This window comes from Hemicordylus capensis, chromosome 2, assembly GCF_027244095.1.
Source record: "Hemicordylus capensis ecotype Gifberg chromosome 2, rHemCap1.1.pri, whole genome shotgun sequence".
In the NCBI taxonomy this organism is placed as follows: Eukaryota; Metazoa; Chordata; class Lepidosauria; order Squamata; family Cordylidae; genus Hemicordylus; species Hemicordylus capensis.
This window is the reverse complement of record NC_069658.1, coordinates 424,977,849-425,004,656: the sequence shown is the minus strand read 5'-3', so window position 1 is coordinate 425,004,656 and position 26,808 is coordinate 424,977,849. Positions and strand designations below refer to the sequence as shown.

Sequence of the window (26,808 nt, the reverse complement as noted above, 5' to 3'; positions counted from 1 at the left end):
AGGCTGCCTGTCATGTCCCTGCGTCCATCTCTGCTTTGGCCTTGTTTCCTTCCAAATTGAGAGATGCATCCAGAAGAGCAAATCATGCAGAAACACAGAGGGAGGCTAGGCCATTTTTACTCTTGCACACTCTGAACCTTCTGGGTGTAAGAGTGGATCTATCATCTTAATTCAGAAGAAAATTTGCCTCAAGGTCCAGAAGTTTGCAAAATAGTGTGCTAGAGTCTAAAAGCCAAATGAGGCCCCTTTACAAAGTGAGACTGTGAGATTTTACTCGTTCTCTATGGTAAAAACAATATTTAGGGATTAGTTTGTATCTCGGTAAACACCGAACCACGAGGGGGCTCTCCACTAACTACAGCGGTACTGCCCAGGCTCTAATTTCTGCCTTGAAAGACAGAAATGCCTCTGTCCTGACATTTTAACACTGATCGCTCGGGGAGTTTTGGATTTATCATGGATCCCCCTGAAGCAGTCGGAACATGATTTTTAGTAGAAATTGGAGTGAGACACACACTAACCCTGCTGTGTAGTACAGGCAGCTCTTGTGTTGGATTCTGTGTGGCTGACCGCCAGTGTAGATAGACGATGCCATTCAAAGACTGCTTGGGCATCTGGCAAATGTTATAGCTTAGTCCTTAATAGTTGTTTCTCCTGGTGTCCTCTCCAAGTTCAAGCCAAGGGTGAAATGGACGTGAAAGCTGCCAGTCAGTCATGCCGTTGTTTCTAGTCTATTCTAACGTCCATGACTTTTGTTTTCCAGTTCTTTGAGGGGGACTCTACCAGGTTGTCCCGTGGTGGCACTAGGACCTTGCGGAAAGCAGACAGCCTAGCCCTGGATTCCAGGCTGGCTTGCCTTGGTGACGTAAGCCAGAAGCCCTATGTGTGTCTCTCTCTCTCTTTTCTATGTATGTGTGTGTGTGAGTGAGTGAGTGAGTGAGTGTGTGTGTGTCTCTCTCTCTTCCCCCTCTTCCCCCTCCCTTCCCAAGCTCTCTTACATTAAAGCGAAAATGCTCCTTTCTGTGCCTCCTCGTGCAGGGATCGCCACTTTTGGCTACAACAAGAGCAACAAGAAGGTAAGGAAGCCACTCCAGGCTCCCCCAACACCCCCCCCCCGCCTTCTGCTTCCTATTCTCCAGATCTTGGAAACGTCCTTGGCTCAGAGAGGGAAAAGAAGTAAAAAAAAAAAAAAAAGGGGGGGGGGGGGAAAGAAGCTCGCCTTCCCCTCCCCTGAATTTCTCAGCTGAGGAGGAGGGAAAGAGTCCTGCCAATTATTTGGGAAGGCTTGGAGACTAGGAGCTAGGCTTCTCAACAGGGAAACAAATCTCCTGGGCTGGCTGATCTTGGCCTCTGTTCCCTTGGTGACCCCCATCCATCCCCACACCAGCAACCCCCTTGCCAAGGCCAGAGTGTTCCCAAGGGCGAGTGAGTCCGGAGTGATCAGGGCAAAAATAAGCTGGATAGACCAGAACAACAGGCAATGAAATCACAGCACTTAGTGGATCTTCCCGGACATTAACATTCTGTGGGTTCCTCCCTGCACCCCTGTTTATGGGCTTTGGCGAGGGGAGGGAAAGAAGGATATACATCCGCACGGGGTGGGGTGGTCTCTGGTTTAGACGGTTCAGAGTCTAGGCATGAGGTTCAAACCAGGATCTGACCAAGGCCTGGTTTTTAACCCTCTCCTGACTCTTTCCAGGGGGATGCAGACTTCGGACCCCCCTCCGCAGTGTTCTGGAGGGTGCGGGTGTCAAGATGTGGTTTCTGAGGCACCCACGTGTTCTGAGGCAGCGTGTGCCATAAAAGAGGCTCCCCCCTGCCCTTCCTGCTCCCCACATCTGAGGTGAGACAGGAATACAGTGTGCGCCTGGGAAGATGGGACATTTAGCCTGCAGCAGGATGCGAGGGAGCTGTAGCAAAAGGGGGATTATATTCACCACCACCCCTCCTCATCAGGGCTGTCATTGGGCAGCTGAGGGGCCTTGTCAGGTTCGGAAAATGCGGGGTGGCTGGCCTGGTTATTTATTTATTTTAAGATCAGGGCGTGGATTAGTTTTTCCTCTGGTAAGAAGCATGGTCTGGTGTGAGTACAAGGTGTCTGGGCACCTGGATTGTATCTCCAGTTGTGGCTGTGTAGTGGGATGGTGGTGGGAAGGTTTAGGAGTTAGATTTGGGAGCCAAGACTTCTGGCATTTTAAAATCTCTTACTTATCTCTGTTGTTGATTCATTGTGTGACCTTGTATGCATGTGGTGTTGGGTAAAATAGGAAAAAAACAAAAACAAAACCAAACCCCATATTATCCTTTTTGCCTGTTCAGTGCCTCGGTTTCCTCTCTCCATAGTTGAGATTTTGGGCTGTAGATTCTGCAGTGAATGTGCAAATTGTGGTCACTATGGTAATGAGTTTGGACAAAAACCTGAAGTGGAGAGCTAAGGCCAAATTTGGGTTATTAATTTGTTTCTCCATATTAGGGATGGATAAGGATCTCTTGCTGTTTTAATCTCCTCATGCTTCCCTGCCAACCTCGGGAGGTTGCACCCCGCTTTGAACCTAGGTGACATTTTCTGATTCTGACCACTGATTGACAAGGAATATGTAGGGACAGGCAGATAAGGGCTGAACTTGTCCACTGGTGGTAGGGCTTTCTGGGTCAGTAAGGAGCAGAGTACAGTTGTATATGTGTGGGTTGTGTGCGCAGACATGGGCCTGTCCTAGAAACTCACCTAAGAACAAACTGCCAACAGTGCAGGCACATTTAATATAATCTGTGATTCAAAGAAAAGCTGCTACTTTACTACGTACGTGTGTGTGTGTGTACATTTCTCACCTCTGTGTCTTTATGCTTCCAGTTTTGCATGTGTGTATGAGAGTATTCTCTGTGTGTTTAAAATATTTGTGTTAGACTTGCACATCTGATGGTGCTTTCTATTGTGAATTTCTTTGGCCTGACATTTTGTTCCATGAATTTGGTACTGTATGCACATACTTTTTTGGTAATAGCCCCATCCATACTAAGCAGGATGTGCATGCGTGTGTGTATACACACCATATGCCTGCACTGGTGTGTAGGTGCAACTGAGGGTGTGTGTGTGTGTGTGTGTGTGTGTGTATGTGTGTACACATAGTCTCATTTTGGGCGTGGATATAATTTGTATGGTAGCTATCATATGGGTGTGTATAATTGAATTTAGATAATAGTGAGTGTATGTCAGCGTTCTTCATTGTAAAGCCCTAGGGGTGGTCCCCATCAACTCTAAGTGCACCCCCCCTGACTCATTGTTTATTGGGCCTGTGTGAAAGTTCAGCCCACGCTGAATACTCTGCATAGTCCCCTGGTGCCATGCAAAGGCAACCATGCTCACTGTGCTGCCCAGTGCCGGGGATGGGTGGGTGGGGAAGGAGGGAATACTTCTTTAAGGGAAATGGAGCCCTCTTGAGCCCCTGCACCATCTTGAAAGGCAGGCACAGAGTGCTGGAAGTGTAACCCTTCCCATTGCTTTCCTTCTAGACTCTTAAGTGAGGGCTCTCTCTTTCTTAAAGGGCCCTCCCAGCACTAAGAAAAGCACAGCACTGTGTGGTGGTTAGCACAGTGGGAAATGGCTTTCACACTTACCAGTTTTTGCCAAAGTGTCCCCCCCGCCGCTTGAAAAACAGTGAAGACCACTGCTGTATATGTTTGAGTAAGGAGTCATTTGTTGTGTACAAATCAGTGCAACTGTATGATCCTATGTGGGAGAGATACTTATTCTAAGTTTCCTGATTGGCGTGTCACAGACGTAATGTATGTATGGCAGTGACTCTGGCCTACGGTATACTTGCCCTTGAGCTGGCAGCACCCTAGTCCTAAATACATTGCATGGAATTAAACCCCATTGATTTAATGAAGCACTGGGGTGCTAGCCCACAGGACTAAGCCATCCTAGGCATGAGAACTCTGGCCAAGAGACACTTTGTGGAATGCCATTTCTGTGCCTCTGAGCCAAATCTCTACTGAGGTCATTTTTTGCCCATATACACATTTGCATGAACAGTATAGCAGAGGAGCTGGTGGTAGTTTGTGGATATTAGCTGCAGCATCTTCTCTGAATTGTAATGATCAAAAACATGTACCTTGGATAATAAGAAGTCACTGTAGCTACTGGTTCACATGTTGCATTGCCCTTGTGATTCTAGATGCAGGAGCAATGTGACCATGCACACAAAAAATGGCCTAATGTCACATGAGACCAGCCCTTTTGTGGGATGGAATCAGTGTGCATTTTATACATGTTATAGGTCCTGGGATTTGCTTCTCTGGCTTTACAGTCTATCTTCAGACTGTGGACGGCTCTGCTGGTACCAGCATTGGCCTGCGTTCTCTTAAAACTATATAAAACAAGCCTTTCACAGAAGCCAAGCAAAACCTGGATGGCGTGGTAAGGAAAGACTCATGTCCATCCAGAAGTAAAGGGAATTCTTATGGCTGTCTCTCTGCAGTTACTCCTTGCTAATAAGTAGAAATATGCTTTTTCAGGGAACTCAGCTATTTAAACTCAGCTAGGCGTCTTGTCAATTTTAAAGCCTTCAAAAAAGGCTTTAAAAACTATGTGGGGTGATACTGGTTTTTTTGTTTTTGTTTTTTTAAATGTTGGGATATCATCATCTGAAGCAAAGGACACTGTGGTGATTGTGTCATCAACGACAACAGTATGTGGAAAATAGAGACTAATAATGTTAAGAATTTATACATGTGTTAGAATGTTTAATGTCCTACATAGGAACATAGGAAGCTGCTGTATACTGAGTCAGACCATTGGTCTGCCTAGCTCAGTATTGTCTACACAGATTGGCAGTGGCTTTTCCATGGTTGCAGGCAGGAATCTCTCTCAGCCATATCTTGGAGATGCTGCCAGGGAGGGAATTTCACTCACATTATAGAGTAATCCTCACAGTAGCCCTGTAAGGTAGGCTAATATTATTATCCGTTTGCCGATAAGCCCTCCAATCTTGTTCTTAGCCCCTATCCGTGTCAATTTGTAGCACACAGTTCCATTCCCATCTTGTTTACAAAGATGTCTCTACCTACTTGCCTTAAGGCAAGTCTTCCATAAGTGAGTAGGCAAGGGGCTGAGTGGCTGTTTACAAACCCTTTACCTAGGGCTATGATGTTTTGTTGATTAATTGGTTAGATTTAGTGATTAAAACATTTTAATCGACCAAAAAGACACCCCTGATTCATTGGGCAGCCATTTTTTAAAAGGCATTATTCTTAGTAGTACTTAAGGAAAACGGCAGATCATAAGCATCATTTTCAAGGAGGCCTTCCCTCCTGTGTGAGATAGAATATAAGTTTGCCTAAATCCACCTTAGTTAATTCATGGCAGGGAAGAGATTAAAGGACTTCATTAGGTCATGCCAAAAGCAAGATGTAGCAGAATGTCCTTTCCTCAGAGGAGGAAGGCCCCAAACAGCAACGCTGTAGATGCTCTCCGCCAGGTGGGTTATTTTTACTCTTGAACATACTAAAAGTATATCTTTTTGAGTGTCAACATGCCTCCAGCTTTAATTCAAAATAAAATGTGCTCCCCACTTTCAGGAATTGGGGAAACTCTACTTTAAAGCTGGACTTGACAAATCCCAGGCACCAGTGAGCCATGGTGCCTAGAAATTTAATCATGGCCCTTAGACTAGAATATTCAGAGGTTGTTATTTAATAATCTTTATTTGTCCCAGGCAGCCCTGTTTCTGTTCTAAGTATGTTACTTGTAAAGGGGATAAAGAGAAGCCCATTTACCCTCTGCCTGCGTAATGTCCATCACTAAGTCTGATAATTTTGTCAAGTGTCCATTGTCTGGCTCCTAAATTTGGGCGCTGGCTCCTAGATCCAAAGAAAATGTGTCATGGCCTGCTTTAAGGACACATCCTGACCAACATAATAGTGAGTAAAGTTTTGTGCCTGCGTCTGAATAACTGAGAAACCTTCAGCTCCATCTAAACCTAAATCCAGAAACCTTTACAAAAGTAACCTTGAAAAATGAAATCAAACCTTGCACTGTCCAGGTACTACAGTACAGCTTGGGCTCTAGGAGCAAACTGTGGAGTCCAGGAGGCTTTAAATGTTCAAATGGAATAGAGCAGGGGTGCACAACTCAAATGTCCTGGTGGGCCAGAAACAACCATGACTTGGCGTTCATGGGCTGGGGTCAGCTTTCAGCACATTAATAATTACATTAAAATTAATTATTAAAAATTAATGAAAACAAGGGAGCAGAGAGGGTTGGGGTCAGAGGGAAAGGGGAAGAGAAAGAGGGATGCTGTTAGTGGGCTCTGGCATAGGGGCGGGACCAGCCAGGTGGTTGAGGAACATCTTGTATCAAGTGGACAAATGCATTGAGTTGCTGCTGCTTGTCACAGGTCAAGCCAAGTGCTCATCATGGCTCCTACTGTTGCTGAAGGACTTTCCTTCCCTGCGGGCCAGATCTTGTTCCCAGGCCTTTCGTTGTGCAGGCCTGGCACAGAGTCTCAAACTTCCTACTCAGCAGATGCCCAGAGGCCACACCTATAATTTTTCACCAGATGATGGGGAAGGGGTGTCGGTAATAGGATCGACATAGGACTCTTCTAAAAGCCCACCATCCATGCCTAACGTGCTACATACCACATCTTGCCTGTCAGAATCTCTTCACCAGCACACTGCTGCCTCACATGGCCGGCTCTTCGCACTTCCCTAGGCCTTAGCATCCCTGTGTAGCTCCCTGGCATAGAAGCCCCTTTCCCGTATGCCACTGTTTGCTCTCCAAAATCTCTTTTTCATGTCCAAACAGCTGTCTCCTCCCTACATCCTGTCAGCCTAAAAACATCCTCTGTCATCCAAGTCTCCTTTTCCGTTGACCAAAGACTGTTGCTACCACCCGTTCCACATGCACCTGCCTTGGCTCAACATGCTGGCAAACTGTGAACGCTGTGACACCTGGCATTGATCCTGTCTATGTAATGGAGAGGAGCTGGTGTTGAGACTTGCAGCAGCACCCGTGCCTAAGGCATCACGGCCTAGTCTTCAAGGTAGTTCTTTAATTTTCATGGAGTGTGGTGGGGGTCCCATTTGGGGGATCTCAAGGAGCCTGATGAGACCCCTGGGCCCTGCAAATCTAAGACATAGGAAAAGCCCTGCTGGAGTGGGTCAAAGGCCCATCTGGTTCAGCATCCTGCTTTGCACGGTGGCCAACCAGGCACACCAGGAAAGTCTGCAAGTGGAGAGGAGAGGGTAACTGCCCTGTGTCCGACAGTCCTGCGTTTAACCTGTATAGAAAGACTTTGATGAATACACAGCTCCTTCTGCCATCATTCCAACATGTAGACTCAAAGTCAATAATGATTAAGTAATCAAACAGCTGCCTCAGTTTGGGTCTACTATGACTTTGGCCACTAAGTGATGTTTTGGAACTCCTTCGGATAATGCCAAGCTGCCTGGCCAGCCGCTTCGTCGCTTCTTTAAAGCCAGTGGGACTGATTGCAGCTTAAACCACTAGTTGTGATCTGTGGCAGTGTAACTAAGTTGAGCTCTGAGCTGTCCCGTCTAGCTCTGTGAGCCCAGTGCCTAGTGATGGGCTTGCACATTTTGCCTTGACTGTGAAGGAAATTCAACCAGTCTTGGCTAAACTAGACAAAGCACAGAACTGTGACGCTGCCGCAGTTACTTTTTCCACCCATGGAGAGGGGAGAAGGATGCATTTCCTTTGTGTTTGGGAAAGCAGCTGGGGGGCAGTTTTGATAAGAAAAATGGCCCATGGGAAAAGGTTTCATCATCATCACCTTGTTGTTATTGCTCCGATCAAATTCATAGCCTCCCCATGACTATATTTTGTACACACACACACACACACACACACACACACACACACAGGGTGTATGCTCCTGCATCTCATTTTGTTTGGCCCACATTTTATAGGCTGCAATCCTAGGCGATGGTTAGAAATAAAGTTGGGGATGTAAATTGGAATCAAGAGACTTCTTAAAAGTGGTCACATTGGGTTCTTCAGCAGTACTGCTGATTGAGCAGCCCCCTGCCAACTGAGCAAAGAGGCACCTTTTAAAAGTGGCAATTCCCCTTATTTAGCAGGCGGGGAGAGCAACTGGCCCTATCCATCCCCAACACAGCATCCCTCCAGTGGCTGTTGTTGGTCTCTTTCCTATGTTTCTTTTTTAGATTGTGAGCCCTTTGGGGACAGGGAGCCATTTTTATTTATTCATATCTATGAAAACTGTTTTGGGAACTTTTGTTGAAAAGTGGTATGCTGTATAAAAATTGGTCGTATTCATATACTGTGAACTCAGCTTCACAACTGGCCTTGTGCCTGTACGCATCTTGCAAGTCGAATGCTGGACCGGCTCTCGGTTTTACCCATCCTTTTGTGCCTCAGATGTTGTGCCTTTTAGACTGTGAGCCCTTTGGGGACAGGGAGCCATTTTGTTTGTCTGTTTGTTTATATCGATGTAAACCACTTTGGGAACTTCTGTTGAAAAGCGGTATATAAATATTAGTCGTATTTGTATCCAGATGTAGGGGAGGCCCTTTCAAGAAGCAAGGTGAGGCAGTCTCCCCAAGGCAGTAGACGATTGGAGCACCCGCAGGGTGGCAGGATGCACCCTGTGTCACCTTCATTGTAGCGGCTCTTTGGGACCCATCGGACCTTTGGCAAGCTGTGCAAGGAGCGTCTCTCCTCACACACCTTGGAAAGCTTGCAAGGAGCATGAGGAGAGGCGAGGAGGCTGCTGGCAAGCTTCGCTCCTCGGCACCCCCGGTGCCACTTAAAACTTGCAAGGGTTGGTTTTGTAAGTGGGCTGGCGCCCACCCATGTCATAGTGCAAAAAAGCATTTGTCACCTCACCTCAGGCTCCGCAATGCCTGGGGCTGCCCTTGTTCAGATGAGCTTTTATTAGTAGCAAAGAGTGAAAAGGTAAGATTATGTGCCATCAAGTCGATGTCGACTCCCGGCGACCACAGAGTCCTGTGGTTTTCTCTGGTAGAATACAGGAGGGGCTTACCATTGCCATCTCCCACGCAGTATGAGATGATGCCTTTCAGCATCCTCCTATATCGCTGCTGCCCGATAGATGTGTTTCGGAAACATACCAGCGTGGATTTGAACCAGCAACCTCTTGCTCCCTAGGCAAGTTACTTCCCTGCTGTGCCTTTAGAGATCGAGCCCCTGTATTAAGGATCCTTTGCTTCAAACATCTTTGCCATGAACGTGCTAGCTAGCCCTGGGCAAGCGGCTCTTGTTCAAACTCAACCTCTCCCAGCTTCAGTGTGGAGATGATAATACTGACCTGCCCTTCAGGGCTGCTACATTACAAGAATGTAGCAATGAATGTGAGTGGCTTTAACCATCCTAGTGCTGTATCAATGCTGAGTATCCTTACCATGGGCATTAGCCAATAGGGGGCCTCTAGCAGCCAAGGAGAGCTGGTCTTGTGGCAGCAAGCATGACTTGTCCCCTTAGCTAAGCAGGGGTCTACCCTGGTTGCATATGAATGGGAGACTTGATGTGTGAGCACTGCAAGATATTCCCCTTAGGGGATGGAGCCGCTGCTCTGGGAAAAGCAGAAGGTTTCAAGTTCCCTCCCTGGCAGCATCTCCAAGATAGGGCTGAGAGAGAGTCCTGATTCCTGCCGGCAACCTTGGAGAAGCTGCTGCTAGTGTGAAGACAATCCTGAGCTAGATGGACCAATGGTCTGACTCAGTATACGGCAGCTTCCTATGTTCCAACCTTTCCTCAGTTGGCTGTGGAGGCCACCCATCAACAAACCATGCATTATATTAATAATATACTTGACCTTGACAGGTTTAGTCTTCCTTGACTCAAGAGCAGCTGTGGGGGGAGTGTGTGTGATTTCAGATTGGGACTCTGGCGCACAGGGAAGGGAGCTTTAACCCTTCACCTCCAGCGTAGTCCTGATCCAGCTCACCTCCTGTTTGTTAGTGAGTAAAGAAAAACCAAGCGTGTCATTAACATCACATGTAGTTTGGCCCATGCTGTGCTGGAAATGTACAGAAGTGCATGTGTGTTCTCAGGGCAGTGAAGGTGTGTTCAGGCCACCTGTCCCACTGGAAATGTGAAGTCTGTTTTCACCCTTCCTGTTAGCAGGAGTGAGATTCAGATCCCTCACTTGTCTGTTCTTTGGCTTAGAAAGCATCTTCCAACCTGTGGGGGGTAGTGCTGTTCATTGATTCTCCATATGTAAAATCTGGCAGCTGATGCTCATGTGTTGCTGAGAATCTCAGCTTTCATTTAATTTTTTTTAAAAAAGCAGATTTCTAGTAGTTGAAGAGAGAGATTTGAAAACACTTAGATGCTGTCCAGAAGTGACTTGAGTGCTCAGGGAATGAAGATTCTGTACCTTACATAGCTTTTAATCTTTCCTTATGACTGTCTGCCAAGATACCGCCTGCCCATCCCTTACCTGGACCTCTCCTTCTCTTCCTGCCAACATACAGCTCTTTGCCAAATGGCTTCCAATTTCTGGAACAATTCAAATTTGGAGTTGGAATAAAGCTGGACACTAAGTGCACCTACATAAACCATATAATCTGCAGAGCTGGAGTGTGGCCGTTTAATTTTCCCTTGGTGCAGAAATTCAGGTTTTTATATTTCTACACAGGCTAAGGATAGGCTTACCCTATGAAGAGAGTGATCGGGAAGAACCATTAGGATGCAGGGATGTGCACGGAACCGGTTGGGGGTGGCTCAAAGGCAGTGAGTGTGTGTGTGTATGTGTCGGACTTTAAGGGGTGGAGAGGGTGCACTTACCCTCCCTCCCTTTCCCCCTTCTGGTGCTCCATTATGCAGTGCTCCTTTGGGGCAGCAGCATACCTCCCTGCCGCCCCACCCTCTATTTGGCTGGAAGTGGCCAGAAGTACCTGGTGCGAGTGTCTGCACACACATGTTGGGCAGGTGCATGAGCAAGCACGACGTGCGCACATGCACGCCAGGTACTTCTGGCTACTTCCAGCCAAAGATGGGATGGGGTGGCAGGGAGGTATGCTGCCGCCCCCAAGGAGCATTGCATAACAGAGCGCCGGAGGGGGGAAAGTGGAGAAGGGGTAAGTGCACCCTCCCCCGCCCTTAAAGTCTGACTCCCGGAGTCCTGCCCCCGCCTCTGAGCCTTTCAATTTCCCAGTGTTTGAACCTGTTTCGAAGCCCGTAAAAGGGCCTCCAAACAGGTTCGTGCACATCCCTACCAGGATGGTCACTGCACTATGAACACAATGGGGCTTGACCATAGGTGACAATGGAGCAGCAAGATATGTGTGTGTACTCCCTGGGAACTGGCACCTCTCTCCGACTGTTTTTCACTCTTGTAAACGATTGACTATCTCCAGCCTTATTAACTTATACTGCAGGTTTATGTCTTGATGTCACTATTTGGGTATAATTAAGAAACAGCAAATGGGTTCTCTTGTTAAGTAACTGAGTGGTTTCTGTATTATTTATCATATTAGCATCTTCCTCTTCCTCTGAGGAGCTCAGGATGGAAAGTTGGGGTTAGCCCATGTTATCGTTATAGTAACCCATACAAACATCTGGAGATGCCTTATACTGAGACAGTCTATCAAGTCCAGGGTTGCTTTTTCTGGTTGGCAGTGACTCTTGGATTTCAGGCAGGCGTCATTTCCATCAACTGCTAGGTGCTAGCTGACCTTTTTTTTTTTTTTTTAAATTAACTGAAAATGCCGCAGATAGAACCTGGGCCCTTCTGCATCCATGTTAGGTGCTCTACCCCTGAATTAAGGCCCCTCCACCCTACCTGTTGAGAGAGGTTTTATTTATTTATTTATTTATTTATTTATTTATTTATTTATTTATTTATTTATTGTTAGATTTATACCCTGCCTTTCATTAAGAAAATCCCAAGGCAGCTCACAATAAAATTTAAAAACAAGATTATAAAAAAAACCACATTAAAATATTGAGCTAAAAATATATAAACAAATCTGATTAAAAAAATTAAAACACAAGCATAAAAACAGTACAGAATACAAGAAGCAGCAGTGGAGACAACCATATAAAAGCCTGGGTAAAAAGCCACGATTTGACATGTTTTCTAAAAACTGTGATGGAGACTGAGGAGCGGATACCCACCGGGAGAGCATTCCAGAGTCTGGGGGCAGCAACAGAGAAGGCCGTGTCCTGAGTGCACGACAGCCTAGCCTCCCTTATTGTCGGCACCCGGAGTAGAGCCCCCTCAGATGACCTCATCAAGCGGGCAGCAACCCTTGGGAGCAGGTGATCCCTCAGGTATCCCGGGCCCAAACCATTAAGGGCTTTAAAGGTCAAAACCAGCACCTTGAATTGGACCCGGAAATGAACTGGCAGCCAGTTCAACTCTTTCAGAATGGGTGTGATGTGCTCCCACCGGGCAGCTCCAGATAAAACTCTAGCTGCTGCAATTTGCACTAGCTGGAATTTCCAGATATTCTTCAAGGGCAGCCCCACGTAGAGCACATTACAGTAATCCAGCCGTGACACAACTAAGGCATGGGTAACTGTGGCCAGATCTGCTTTCTCGAGAAAGGGACGCAGTTGGCTCACTAGCTGAAGCCGTGCAAAGGCACCCCTGGCCACCGCCTCCACCTGAGCTTCCAAAAGCAGATCCGGGTCCAGTAGTACCCCCAAGCTGCGTAAGATTAGGTTAGTTTGACCACTGAGTTATGGTTTCCCCCTTCTCTGTTGAGGTAGATTAGACGGTGAGGGCAGTTTGACAATAGAGCCAGTTGCTACTGGCAATAATTTCCCATGAATGATTGCCAGGAAATTTAGGAAATGAAGTACTTTTTCACACAGTGCATAATTAATCTTTGGAATTCTCTGCCATGGGATGTGAAGGGGCTGAAATAAATTCATGGAGGACAGGTCTATCAGTGGCTGCTAGTCTTAAAGTCTTTAAACTACCCCAAGGCTCAGAGGTAGTTTGCCTCTGAATACTAGATGCAGGAGAAGGGGTGTACTTTCATCTCCTGCTTGTGAGCATCCAAGAGCCTTCCGGTGGACCACTGTAAACAGGATGCTGGACTAGATGGGCCTTGATCTAATCCAGCAAGGCTCTTATGGAGGTCTTCAAGCATGGTCAGCCATGTATTCAATGTTCAACAGAGATTGCCTACACTGAGCAGAAGTTTGGGCTAGATGACCTATATGGCCTCCATCCAGCACTGTGATTCTGCGACTGACATATTATGATTTGTGTGAGTGTCCAGTGGGTTTAATGACAATTTATTGTGGCTGGGGATGATAGAAGTTGTAGTTCAGCAACATCTGGAGTACACAGGTTGGGAGCCCTAGCACTGTATTATACCGATCATAGAAATCAGATTCTGAATTCTAGGTTTAAACTATGTAAATACCTGATCAGTTTGCAAATAATTGGTGTCAAATTTCAAGATTTCCTTAAACAAAACATTGTTCTTTTCTGCCTTGCCTCCCACTTCAGACCAGGATTTCAAGCTTGTGTGTCAAAATTGTTTGTGTACACTACAGGTGTACTAAACTTCATGAAATATAGCTTCCCAAGAACACCAGCTTTCATTTAAATTTAAAAATAAAATTTCTAGCCCTTAGGATTGCGAAGAGAACTTTGAAGAAAGTTCAAAGCCTCCAGTTCCCCACTGATTTTACCAGTCATGCCCATCTGCTTTACAAAGCTTATTATTCATTCTACTGCCCTTTCCCCAAAGTGTTCAATAATAATGTCTTTGCAACAGCCCTGTGAGGTAAGTTGGGCAGATAGTGATCAGGACTGGCCTGAGGCAGAAAATCTAAATCTGAGGCAGAAATTCCTGTGATAGAGGGCAGGAATTTTGAGTTGCCATTGCGGTTTTCTACTCTGAAATGTTGTAGTTTTTATTTTTATTATTTATTTTATTTTTACATTTTATATCCCGCTCTTCCTCCAAGGAGCCCAGAGCGGTGTACTACATACTTAGGTTTCTCCTCACAACAGCCCTGTGAGGTAGGCTAGGCTGAGAGAGAAGTGACTGGCCCAGAGTCACCCAGCAAGTCTCATGGCTGAATGGGGATTTGAACTCGGGTCTCCCTAGTCCTAGTCCGGCACTCTAACCACTACACCATGCTGGCTTCTTTTGTAGGCTCTAAGCTCCAAAGAGTCAACACGTTGTAGTGTATTATGTTTATTTGCATAAGTTTAGGGTATGGCTTTTATTGTAGCCCACTTTGAGCTTTGGGGATAAAGCAGGATAAAAATGGAAATGAATATATCTGCACTTAATAATGGACCATTTGCCACCTTGAGTGGCACCTGGAATCTGCTGCCTGAGGTGCTGCTGCCTGGCCCTCTAATTGCCAACCCCAGAGGCAAAAGACGGGTTAAGGAGCACCTGTGGCCCCTGAGCTGGGCAGGCAGCCATTGGGGGAGCATGTGGCCTTGGCCTTTAACCTCCCACTCCCTCATTAAAAGTGGCCCTCTGGCAAGATTAGTTTCTGTCTAGGGGATTAGCTGATCTCAGGCACACCCTCTGACCTGGAAGTGGAGAGATCTGTTTGTTAGTATATTTCAGTTACTCCAGGGTCTTGTGGTGCTGTTCCATTTACTGATAGCACTAGTTGAAATAGGCACCCCCTCTGGGCCCAGCATAAGGCATGGTTGCTGAACCAAGGAGTGCAGAGTATTATTTAGCTTATTGCCACTATCAGTGTTTATCAATATATTTATTTTTAGCAATCCAGTTACCTATATGAATGCCCTCCTTTCGGAACTTTTGGCTGGTAGATATAGCAGAAATCCAGTTGAGCAGAGATATTGCCCCTGTGGCTCTGGTGAGATTGAGTCAGTTGCGCATGTGCTCCTGCGGTGTGTCTGATATATAGATCTTAAAGGTACAGTGTGCTGTCAAGTCAATTTAGACTCCTGGCGACCACAGAGCCCTGTGGTTTTCTTTGGTAGAATACAGGAGGGGTTTACCATTGCCTCCTCTCACCCAGTATGAGATGATGCCTTTCAACATCTTCCTATATCGCTGCTGCCCAGTACCAGCAGGAATTCATATAGATCTTAGGCAAAGGTTAATTGACCCTCTTTTGCATAATCTGCCAGGTCGATTGGACAAATTCTACATCAAATATTTGCTAATAGATGTGAATTTGTGTTTCACACACATTACACACATTCATCTATCACACGTGTGAAATTCTGTTCTGCAATACAAGTTCGTCACACTCTGCTTGCTAATGGCTAGATCCAGTGTACAGTACAGTTATGTTATTAATATGGCTATGTTTAAAATTTTATATTGTTTTAGATGTTGTGATATTGGTCAAAGACCGTAATAAAGACTGACTGACTGGCAATCCAGTTATTTCTGTGATCTTGAAAAGATGTGCACCAGTGCAATGCATGATTATAGCTACATGCAAAGCTACTCACAAGTCAAGTGTCAGAAACATGCAGGAACCCGAGAGTGCAAAACAAAGAAGAAGGAAAAAGAGGTTCCAGTTGTCATGAAGGAAAGACTTTGTGCACTGATTTAAAAAGCAATTCTAGGTTTCCAGCTGGAAATCTGATCAAGTTTTTTACGTAAGCATTTTATGCCACATTTTAGTTGAAGACAACACTACAGCAAAAGAAGCACTTAAAACCAGACTTTGGATTCTTCACCAGTATGGGCATACTTCATATGACGCACCCACTGGAGCAAAGTTGAATGTGGATTTCTTAAAATCAAAGAGTTGGAAGGGGACCAAGGAGTCTCCTAACCCGATCCTTCCCCCAAATTGGAGCCCCTCAGTCTACCAGCCCTTACAACTTCACTCTGTGGAATTCTAGCCACAGTGCGTGCGTCACAAATAGAGAATAGGTGCACCATAAAAGAAGTGTCTAAAAATATAAAGGAAACCGTTCCTGAATACTCGAGCAAGAGAGTCAAGCTGCATTCTTTGCCTTGCTTTGGAATAAAATAGACTGATAATTGTTCAGAATCATTCGGCTGCATGGCAGCAGTCTGCACAGAATGTGAAAGTGGGGAGATGAGAAAGTGACCCCTGCTCCCTTGGCCTGGCTGGGACCTGCTGCCGTTTGGTTCCTTTTCCAGAACTTTCTCCCTTGGTGGTCATTCCACCTGGTTATTGTAACTATTATGTAAGAAGTGGGACCTGAACTAGCTTATTTTCCCCCTCTGTCCCTGTCCGTTTTTCATTTGGTATTGTTAGATTCTATGTCATTGTGGGTTTAAACCTCTTGTAATTGTTTTAATTGGTTGTGGTTTAGTTTTCTTGGAGATGCGACTCTTGTCATTGTTGTTTTTAGTAACTGCGATATTTTAATGATCTTTGATCTCAATCCTGACACCTGGATGTGGATTCCATTAAGGCGGGATCTCGATTCATACAATAAATAATGGAATGCTTTAGATTGTGAACCACCTTGAATGCATTGGTAGAAAAGTTGAGTTCACTGATTGGAGGATTGGCCCATAGCTCAGTGGTAGAATACCTGCTTTGTACTCAGAAGGTCCCAGGTTCAGTCCCGGGCATCTCCAGGGACTTTGACACACAGCAGGCTTTACCTCGAGTTGACTTGGAGGCTTTACAGCAAACTAGAAGTTGTCCCCCAAAATTGACACAAGTAGTGGATTTTTTTTTTACCCCATAGAAATCAGGCTGCACTCTAACGGGCTGTGAAAAACCCTAACTCTGTGTGAACTACTCCCCGATAACTCACAGAGACTTTGGGGTAAATCTGGCTGCTCTGTGAACGCATCCCCACCCTTCTGGAGGAGATGTGAGTTAAAAGCCTCGTGTGAAAAAACTTCCAGGTATGGCTGGCAAAGAACCCTCTCCGAAGCCTTGGAGAGCTGCTCTCAATCAGTGTAGACCGCACTGAGCTAGATGGACCAGTGGTATAGGCAGCTTCTGATGTTCCTGTGGAAAGGTGGAATAAAAATGCAGTCAATAAACCCAGTCGTTTATAAAATGTTATTAAGTACTGTATAAAACATTGCTCTTTTAAGAGGCTTTCAGTTGTATTTGATTTTAGTCTGCTGCTTTAAATTTGACTTGGTTTTGATCAGTCTGGGATTTAGCTGATTACCGGGCTGTTTTAATGAAATTGTGAGGCTGTTCACACGCGTAGGCTAGGGCAGCCCAGCCTCAGATAGGGTGCACGTGTGATAGTACCAGGATCGAGCTCAATTCTGGCACTACCCCCATGCCTAGCCCCGCTTTTGAACCCAGCATTTAGCAAAACTGTGGTTCACTTAACCTTGGCCAGCACAACTGCAAGCAGGTTCAACAGCTACCCCCACCCCCAGGCTGCTGCCACTTCTGGCAGCAATCCGGAGGGAAGGAGCAGCCACGCCGGGTGTGGTGGCTGCTTCTAATGTGGGACACCCTGGGGTGTGGGTGGGGGAAGTCCTCCTGCTCCCAGGTCTTGCCTCTGCCATGCTGCCACTGGTGTGGGTGTGCAGCACGGCAAAGGCAAGAACGGCTGCCACTTGTCTGCCGGGGAAGGCAGGTGAGCTCCCGCCTTCCCTGCAGCCCATGAAAGTGGTGGCCGAAGGTCGTGTGCAGGATCTTTGTGTGTGTCTCTTTCTCTTTGGTGCATAGCCTTGTGAGGCATTGTGCCTAAAGTGGGTGGGGGTGGGGGTGGGGGAAATCTAGCAAAATAATGTAAAGACTAGATAAATCCCTGCAAGAGTGGCTTACGATCTAATAGACGTTACACAAGAGAAAGGATGGTAGAATCAATGGGATAACTAAATGGAGCATCCTAATTCAGAGACAGTATGCCTATAAATGCGGAGGAAAGATGGTATTGGAGGGCTGTTGTCTTCGTACACTGCTTGTGAGCTTCCCAGAAACATCTGGCCAATTTCTGAAGGTAACAGAGTGCTGGACTAGATGGACCTTGGTCCCATACAGCAGGGCACTTCTTATGTATGGGTGCTGCTCCCCCAACCCCCCACAACTGCAGTTTCCAAAAACAGAGTTGTGATTTGTCACAAGAGCCATGAAACTAATACCAAAGGAATACCAACACCAACCATTCCTTTGAAATGGTTCTCTTGACAGATCTCTAGCTTCTTTTTAACTTGGGAGGACTGAAAAAGTGGTTTGGGGAGTTCTGAAAAGGGAATGATGCAAAAATTTGGATGTGCATGTGTACCCCTGTAGATCATGGCTCATGCTATTAATTCCATAAGTATCTTCTTATACAGAAGTGTCCCGGTAGATAATTCCTGACCGCACGGTGTGGCTTCCAGCGGCATCTGGTGGGCCACTGTGCGAAACAGGATGCTGGACTAGATGGGCCTTGAGCCTGATCCAGCAGGGCTGTTCTTATGTTCTTGTGTTCATAGTGAGGGCAGGACCGAACAAGAGAAATTGCAGAATCTCCTGGTACTAAGAACTGGGCTAGGAGTATGTTGTCACACTGTGAGGAACTTTATATATCTAAGAGACGCCTGATAATCTGATGGGATGGGGCCAGTGGTCCTTCTAATTTTTTTTCATCTCTCTGTGGAATGAGTTTTGTTCTGGGCGGCAGTATCAAGGCAGTGTGTACGCACCTGCATTAAGAATGGGGCTTTCTTGATTCAACCTGAGCGGGATCTAAAATGAACTGAGTGGACATCCAAAAACTTGTGAGCACATGCACATGTGCACGCCTTAGAGGGAACAGTGGATGGGGCTGTAGCTCAGTGGTAAAGCACATGCTTTGTATACAGAAGATTCCAGGTTCAGTCCCTGGCATCTCTAGGTAGGGCTGGAAAAAGAACCTTGTTTGAAACTTTGGAGAGCCCTTAGCTGTTAGGAACATAAGAAGCTGCCTTATACCAAGTTGGATCGTTGATCCATCTAGCTCAGTATTGTCTACACAGACTGGCAGTGGCTTCTCCAAGGTTGCAGGCAGGAGTCTCTCTCAGCCAGGAAGGGAACTTGGAACCTCTGATGCTCTTCCTAGAGCGGCCCCATTCCCTAAGGATAATATCTTACAGAGCTCACATATACTTTCCCATTCAAATGAAAACCAGGGTGAACTCTGCTTAGCAAAGGGGACAATTCATGCTTGCTGCCACCTAATGGCACAGTGGGAAATGACTTGACTAGCAAGCCAGAGGTTGCTGGTTCGAATCCCTGCTGGCATGTTTCCCAGACTATAGGAAACACTTATATCGGGCAGCAGCGATATAGGAAGATGCTGAAAGGCATCATCTCAAACTGCGTGGGAGGAGACAATGGTCAACCCTTCCTGTATTCTACCAAAGAAAACCACAGGGCTCTGTGGGTGCCAGGAGTCGACACCAACTCGATGACACACTTTACCTTTACCACAAGACCAGCTCTCCTCTCCGTTACTAGTTAATACTGAGCTAGATGAATCATTCGGTATAAGGCAGCTTCCTTTATTCAAGAGTGATGAGGAGGGATTGTAGCTCAGTGGTAGAGCACCGGTTTTGCATGCAGAAGGTCCCAGGTTCAATCCTAGGCAGCATCTCCGAGTAGGGCTGAGGAATAACCATGCTTGAACCCTGGAGAGCTGTGGCCAGCCCGCTGCCAGTCCGTTGTAGCGATGGAGGGACCAGTCATTTGATTGAGTATGGCCCCTTCAGAATCTCAGCTTTCCCTTTGAAAAAGAAAAACGTCTAGGCCTCGTGGTTGTGAAGGCCAATAGGCAAGGGCAAAGGGGAAGGGACAGGCGTCTCTGGGATGGAACTGTGAAGAGTGTCCCTCCTGCTGGCCAAAGGTAGCCTCACACAGACCCTCTTCTCATATGGTAGTGAAGGAACACTTTAATAGTCATGGATAGTGTCTCCTGTCAGCATTTTCATGCAGGCCATTAAAAGCATGCTTGAGCTTCTCTAGCACTGTTGCTGTGCATACGTGAATGACTTCTGTGGGTTCTCTTAATGTGCAGCAATACACTTCTTGAATTTCACGATAGTGGGTTTTCATTTGCATTTCAACCTTTTGTGTCACCTGTGAATAGATGTCTCTGTATGAAGCAGATTACTGGACATCTCGCCAATGTTATCAGCATAGAGCTGTATAAGTTCCGGGCTAGGAAAGTGCAAAAAAGAAAGTCCAAGTCCTCTTGGGTTTGGAGCTGGAGATGCAAGGGCAGGAGCTTTGACGTAGGTGGAGCTCTCACTGGGGAAAATGAAGATGAGCTGGAGCCACGTGATATTCTGGACAATAAGTAAAAGTATGTTCAAGACGTATGAAAAGCCTTTAAGAGTGCTGGGAGAGGACCTAAGTGAGGCTTCCTGTGGTCAGTGGCAGAGAGTGTTCCCTCCCTCTTCCCTGTTCCATCCCATAGACACTGATCCTTTCTGCTCTGCCCTTGCTTGCTGATCATTAGCACCTCTTCAGTCCCACTCCTCCTTTGTTGCTTAAGGGGGCCTTGCCTGGTTTGCTCAGCACTCGTTCCAGAAGTGCTGGGTGGCCCCTGCTAGGGCTGACAGATCCCCAGGGGACTCCTCAGAGGGTGAAGGAAGGGCTGTATCCTCAGGTCATGGTGGAGGTGCTGACTTCCCTTTCCCTGGTTCTCCTGGTGTGTCGGGGGACACCATACCACCTGGTGTGTGAGGGGACACCATCCCAGGTTGCTTAGAGTCTGGGCCATAGGGTCTTTCTACTGAACTGTCCCCCTTGTCCCCAGTTGGCAGGGGTTCTGGATCTAGGATTGTGACATCCTTTCCCAATAAAAGGGGATCCCATGTTTCAGGTTGAGGTTGAAGTTCATGGGCAGAAGCAATGTAAGCCATTTGTTTAAAAAAATAATAATAATTCTATCCTGCCTTTCCATTCAATTGAATGCAGAAGGTGGCTCACAATGTAGTTTAAAAAATGCAATTAAAGCGTAATGATAAAAACACAGCATAAAACAGAGGGCAATGTAAGCCATTTGTTCAAAAAGCAGCTGTCACAGACAGAGAGTAATACACTCTGCACTCCAAACACCTGGCAAAACAAAAAGGGTTTTGCTTGGTGGCAAAAAGCCAACAGAGGGGGCAAAATGAGTGACCCACTGAAAGGAGTTCCACAACTTGGGTAGGGCCATAGAGAAGGCCCCCTTGCACATTCTCCTTGGCTAAGTGCGGTAAGAACGCCACCGCTTGTAACTTTGCAGGGGGCACCTGCTCTCACTCCTTGCAAAGTCTGCAAGAAGCGCAAGGAGAGAAGAGGAGACTGCTAGCAGCCTCCCTCCCTGCCCCCCATGCATTTTCAAAGCTTGCAGGGGTTGGTTTTGAAAGGGGCCTGGCCCCCACCAGGAACATAGGTCAAGGCAGCATTTGGTGCCATGCCTCAGACACTGCATTGCCTTGGGCCACCCCTGCCGAAGCCAGCTTGAAATGGGTCTAGATAGTCCACATCTTTCAGAAATAGCCAGAGTAGAGATTTCACCAGATGCTTGAGCCCCTTACCCAAGAATGGAATATTGGAGACACTCCAACTCACCATTGGCTTGGTTGGAATCCCCAGCCATTTGGTTTCTCCAGTCAGAGCATCTCTCCATGCTTTCCCACCTGGGAAACTATCCCACCTGGTTGCATCAGAGGGAGAGGCAAGAAAGCAAGGCCCCTCCATCCGCCTCATTGGGACCAGCTGCCATTGGGCTCCTCTGCTCCCAGAACGGTCTTCCTCCATGAGCCTCCCACTTGCATTTGCTTGTTTTCCTCTTCCTTCCTTGTTCCTTTCCTAAGCCATCTATCTTCTGTATATTTAATTCTCTTAAACGTACCTGTTGCTAATCCCATGTGTGGCAGCTCTTGCGAGAGTTTGCGAGCAGCTGTCTAGATAGGGACAGGGACGGGATGGGGAAGAAAATAGCGGGGAGTAGGAGGTGGCGGCTGCTGCCTGGACTGGGCAGGCGGTCAGAGGTGGTGGGCTGGCTTTCTGGCCAGCCTGCCAGCCAGAAAGTGCCAGAGGGGGGTGGAAGGGGGGGAGGAGAAGTTGGCTGGCTGGCCTGTCATCCATAAAGCGCAGGCGGTGGTGGGGTGGGGGAGAGAAGAAGCAGGCCAGCCAGCCAGAAAGACGGGTGCACCGGCGGTGGTGGGAGAAACAGGCAGCAGTGGTGGGAGAAACAGGCAGCGGTGGTGGCTGGGCTGGCCAGAGGCACAGATGCTCTGCACCTGGCACAGCTAGTTCTTTTAATTCTGGACTGCCTTTAGTGCATTGGCACGCAGCAACAACAACAACAATAAAAAATAGCAGAACTTAGAAACTGAACAGATATATTAGGAAACAGGCGCATGCCACTCACCTGTGCCTAGTGCCAACATGCTCCTTGGCCATGTCTGCCACTCTCTCTCATATATATAGAGAGTGGCAGCCTTGGCCAAGGAGCATGTTGGCACTAGGCACAGGTAAGTGGCATGCGCCTGTTTCCCTCTCTGCACTTTCAGTGAATGTGGGGAATGACGTATGTAGAGGGCTTGGCCATCCACTGGGAAGTGCTCTTGTGTCATCCTCACTTCAAGTGGGTGTGTGTGTGTGGAAGTGCTTTTTGGGCAGCATCTGTTCATTTCTGTGGGGCCTGTGCAGCAGAACTCCTGGATCGATTGTACCTCAAGGGTTATTGGCTTGTTCTCAGCATGGATCATGGGCTGGGGCCTTCAAGATTGCAGGAGGGAGGAGGAGACATTTTTTTCAGTTTTGGAGCCTTCAGTATTGCAGGTATGCAGTTGTCTGTAGGACAGATGTGTCCCAAACAGAGGGTAATAAAGCACAAACTTGTATTAAACAGGCAGGCAGCATGTGGCGCAAACTATGTCCAGAAAGAGCTGGATTAGAGAGGTCTTGATAAGAGAGTTCCATGTTTTAGAAAAAATGTCATGTCTTTCCTGTAACTTTCCTTGGAAGTCTGTCTTTCTAAAACTGCTGTTGTTTGGAAGGACTATTGGAAAAAAAAGCTGTAGAAAACAATGCAGGATTTCTTTATTTTATTTTTTTACTGTTAAGGTTCTTTATCTTGAATACTACATGCAATTATGTCCAAAACCAAAAGGGTACTGCTCAGGGTTTGTGGAATCTCTTCTGTATGAGGTCAAGATGAAAAAAATCTATAGCAAAGAAAAGTTATGGTTAGGGAGGATACCACAATCGTGGATAAAACCATGTGTGCACACTTAATGCACTTGTATCCCTCTGTTCCTCTAATCAAAAGCTTGGCAAGGCCCTTTGTGGAGGAACACCAGAGCGGAAACTGATAGTAGAAATGGAAGGGTGGGGAGCACATCTTACTTCCTGTTCTATTTTCTCCAGCCTGGGAAAACCTGCTTGAGCAGTGATCTGCCCCTGTCCTTAGCACCCTGTTCAGTTTCAGAGCTACCTCTAGTGCAGAGGGTGGCCAACCCGAGGCTCCCTAGCTGTTGTCGGGCCCATTCCCATCATCCCCAGCCACAATAAATGATGGTGGGATCTGTAGGGATGATGGGAACTGTAGTCCAATAGCAGCTGGAGCATCTCAGATTGGCCACTTCTGCTGTAGCAGATTTCTGGGTTTGCAGCTGAAGCGTGTTCCTGTGGCTGGGAAAGAGACGGAGGGGCTGCTGGCCCTTCCTTGCTTCTTGAGAAGACCCCTTCAGTGCCTTTCCTTCCGTTTAGGGCCAGCTTTTTGCTGGCCTTGGCGTTACTCGGTCACAACCCAGAGTACGTGCAGAGTATGTGCATTTAAATTCCTAGGTATGGTGAGGGCAGAGGCAGCTGTGGCTTCTCCCACCTGCTCCTCCCCTGGACCTGCCGTTCTTTCCCTCCCCTACTTGTGCAGCACACCTGGAATCCTGCTAGTTTACAGCAAGTGTGGAAACGGGTGGATGACAGGTCCAGGGAAAGTATAGGCGAGTCAAGCTGTGGCTGCCTCTTCTGCTGCATCAGGGGATGTAATGATGCATTCACATTCTCCAGGCTGTGACCCGGTCATTTTCGCTGACCTATGTTTGTAGGTCACTATAGGCCTGGAAGGGGCATTATGGATCCCTGGATCCCGTCAGAGTGTATAATGAACTCTCCGGTTCAGATCTCCCCCATTAATTCTGCTGTGGATATAATTTTAGTATCGTCCTCATTTTGTCTTATTATCTTACAATGGGACAAGCAGAGTAGGCCATGGGACCACCAGGCCAATTTTGGGTAGACCACCATATAGTGTCTGCTAGTTTCTGGTACTGCTGCACAGACTGCTGGGTGAGGTAGATCTTTTTTAATCCAGCAAGGCACTTCTTGTATTTTTAAGCAAGCAAGCATACCATAGATTGCTTAGCATCGATTAGTTCTGCCTTATTCTTTAGCATTGATTAGTTCTGCCTTATCTGTTAAGAGACTCTGTGTATGCTCTCTTCTTGTAAAATTAAAACATTGGTGGACTAGAGGGACTCTTAACACAAAAAGCACAGACCATGCAAGTCTGAATCAACCTACTGTGCCTTACAACATACACACATACATTGATACCCTTCAGTTATTCACTTTGGTCTGCAAATGCAAAAAATGGGCCCACACAGCCCAAAGGTTGTTACTGTGCGTGCATGTATGTATGGCTTTTGTTGTGCTATTATGTTCACACTCATTGAGAGCCAATGCAAAATACACTTCTCATGGAGACGGGGCGATTTGATGTCAAGGAACTGATTATATGCATTGCTGTGTGCAGTCAAATATGTCTCCATGCGCTTTCTGGCTATTTGCCCAGTTAGGATATAAACTGTGTTTGAACTATGCAGAGTTTATTCTGTAGTGCTGCGGCTCAAGCCTGCTTAGAATGCCTGGCAACCGGCAGAGTGGCCCTGTCCCAATAGATGTACGTTCAAGGGACGCTCAGTGTTTGGCCAAATAAAATATTTCACTTAGAAAGCAGGACCCTGAGAGGACACGTCCAGGCTTGTCCACAGCCTCTTCAGACCATTTCACGTGTCTTTATTATTGTCTAAACAGGCCAACGCCAGGGAATTTGGCATACTCTGTGTCTCCCTTGTATAGGAAGCTGCCTTATAGTGAGTCAGGCCCTTGCTCCATCTAGCTCAGTAACGCCAAACACTGACTGGCAGCTGCTCTCCAAGGTTTCAGGCGGGAGTCTTTCCCAGCCCTAGCTGCAGATGCGGCCAGGGATTGAAACTGGGGCCTTCTGCATGCCAAGCGGATGCTCTCCCACTGAGCAATCGTCCCATCCTTTGGCTATTATAAAGTTCATCAGGAGGATTGGACAGGGCTCTGGGCTTTAAAGCTTGCCAGGATCTGGTGCCAGGGGAAAGCAACCAAATATCTTGAGCTTAGGGAGAAACATGGTAGAGATTTACCAAATTATGAGTAGCATGGAGAGAAACTGATTAACAGTCGGTTCAAGACAAAAGGTCATTCTTCTTCACCTGCCACATAATTTTTTAACTGTGGAATGTTGTGATGGTTATTAGCCTAGATGGCTCACAATACCTAATTAGATGCTTTCAGGCAGGATGGATAAATTTAATAGCTGTTAAGCATCATAGTTAAGAATAGAACCTCCATGTTCAGAGGCAGTGTATCTCTGATTACTAGATGCTAGGGACAGGGGATGGGCTGTTACCATAATCTACTTGTGAACCGTGACTGGCAGAAGCCATCTGGTTGCCGCTGTTAAAGACAAGGTGCAAGACTAGATGGGCCTTTAGTATTATGTTGTTAGCAGAAGACAAAGCAGTAGGAACAGGCAGGCCCATGTTCTAATCTGGAACAAATGAACAGGGATGAAGACTGATCGAGGTGTGTTCAGCACAGTGTGGATGGGATAATCGGATATTAAGAAGTGGGGCTGATGAACAGGGGCCACTGTGTGAAACAGGATGCTGGACTAGATGGGCATCCTTGGGCCTGATCCAGCAGGGCTGTTCTTATGTTCACTGCAGAAAATTCTGGACTCAAAGATCAGAGATTCCTGATATTCCTTAACCAGATTGCTGTATGAAAAAGAAGCACCAATACCCCTACTCTGTTTTTGCACTGGTCTTATGAAATCTCAAAGTTTCTTAATAGAAATTTTGATAATTAATTAAGAAATCTTAACGGAGTGACTTAAAGAGTCAGACCCCACTTGGGTCAATGAGCACTCTCAAATTCAGCCTCTAGTTACTGCGTTGATCCATTTGCAGTGGTAGCTGTTAAGTCTGTTTATTGAATGAGAACTGTTGCCTCCAAATCTAAATAGGACTGAAAAGAGAGTCCGGAACCCAGCCATTTCATGATATCAACCACACCACACCCTGATGGCATCACCACTGAGGCATCTTGTGAGAACCTATGATGTCACTTGCTGTTTCCTCCTCAGGCCAAAATCGCTAATGAGGACAGCTTGCTCTCGTCTTCTCTCTCTCTCTCTTTCGTTGTCAGAAAGAGTCTGAGGCTGTTGTGCAAGATTGTAGGTCGTTGTCCGTCTGGGTGTGACTCATCAGAGTATCATTGAGGGAGTGATTTAGCAAAGCAACTTTCATCCTGGCGTGGGAGCTGTGATTCATGTTTTCTTTTTCTTTTTTTAAGTTGGCATAAACTTACATAACTACAAATTTGAATGATAGATGCTTAAAGTCAGACAGGAGCACATTGCCCATGTAGTACAGAGATGGCCAGTTTCTGGATTCTTGGGGGGCCATGCCATTTTCCAAACAATGGTCTCAGACCCAGAAGTGCGTTTTGCCCCACACAAATAAAATTGCTGCCATCTCACAATAGATCATGGCTATGCAGTAGATGTGCTTAGGCATAGCATTACATATGATTAAATACGCACAGTGGCATATTTTGTACATGTGGCATACAAAATTTAATGCAGAGATGTCGCATTA

The 26,808-nt window shown here is 46.6% G+C and overlaps 1 protein-coding gene across 9 annotated transcripts in view; it reads left to right on the top strand.

Moving 5' to 3' along the window:
- Positions 1-26,808, top strand: part of RBMS2 (RNA binding motif single stranded interacting protein 2) — a 97,506-nt gene that overhangs the window by 11,319 nt on the left and 59,379 nt on the right. For 4 of the 9 annotated variants that reach the window (XM_053301556.1, XM_053301555.1, XM_053301558.1 and 1 more), the window contains one exon: positions 764-865. In XM_053301556.1, the coding sequence (XP_053157531.1) occupies positions 764-865 (102 nt within the window). Of the gene's footprint in view, positions 1-763; positions 866-900; positions 1,077-1,699; positions 1,844-26,808 lie in introns of those variants that run through there. The other 5 variants (XM_053301560.1, XM_053301559.1, XM_053301561.1 and 2 more) reach the window with 4 other exon arrangements.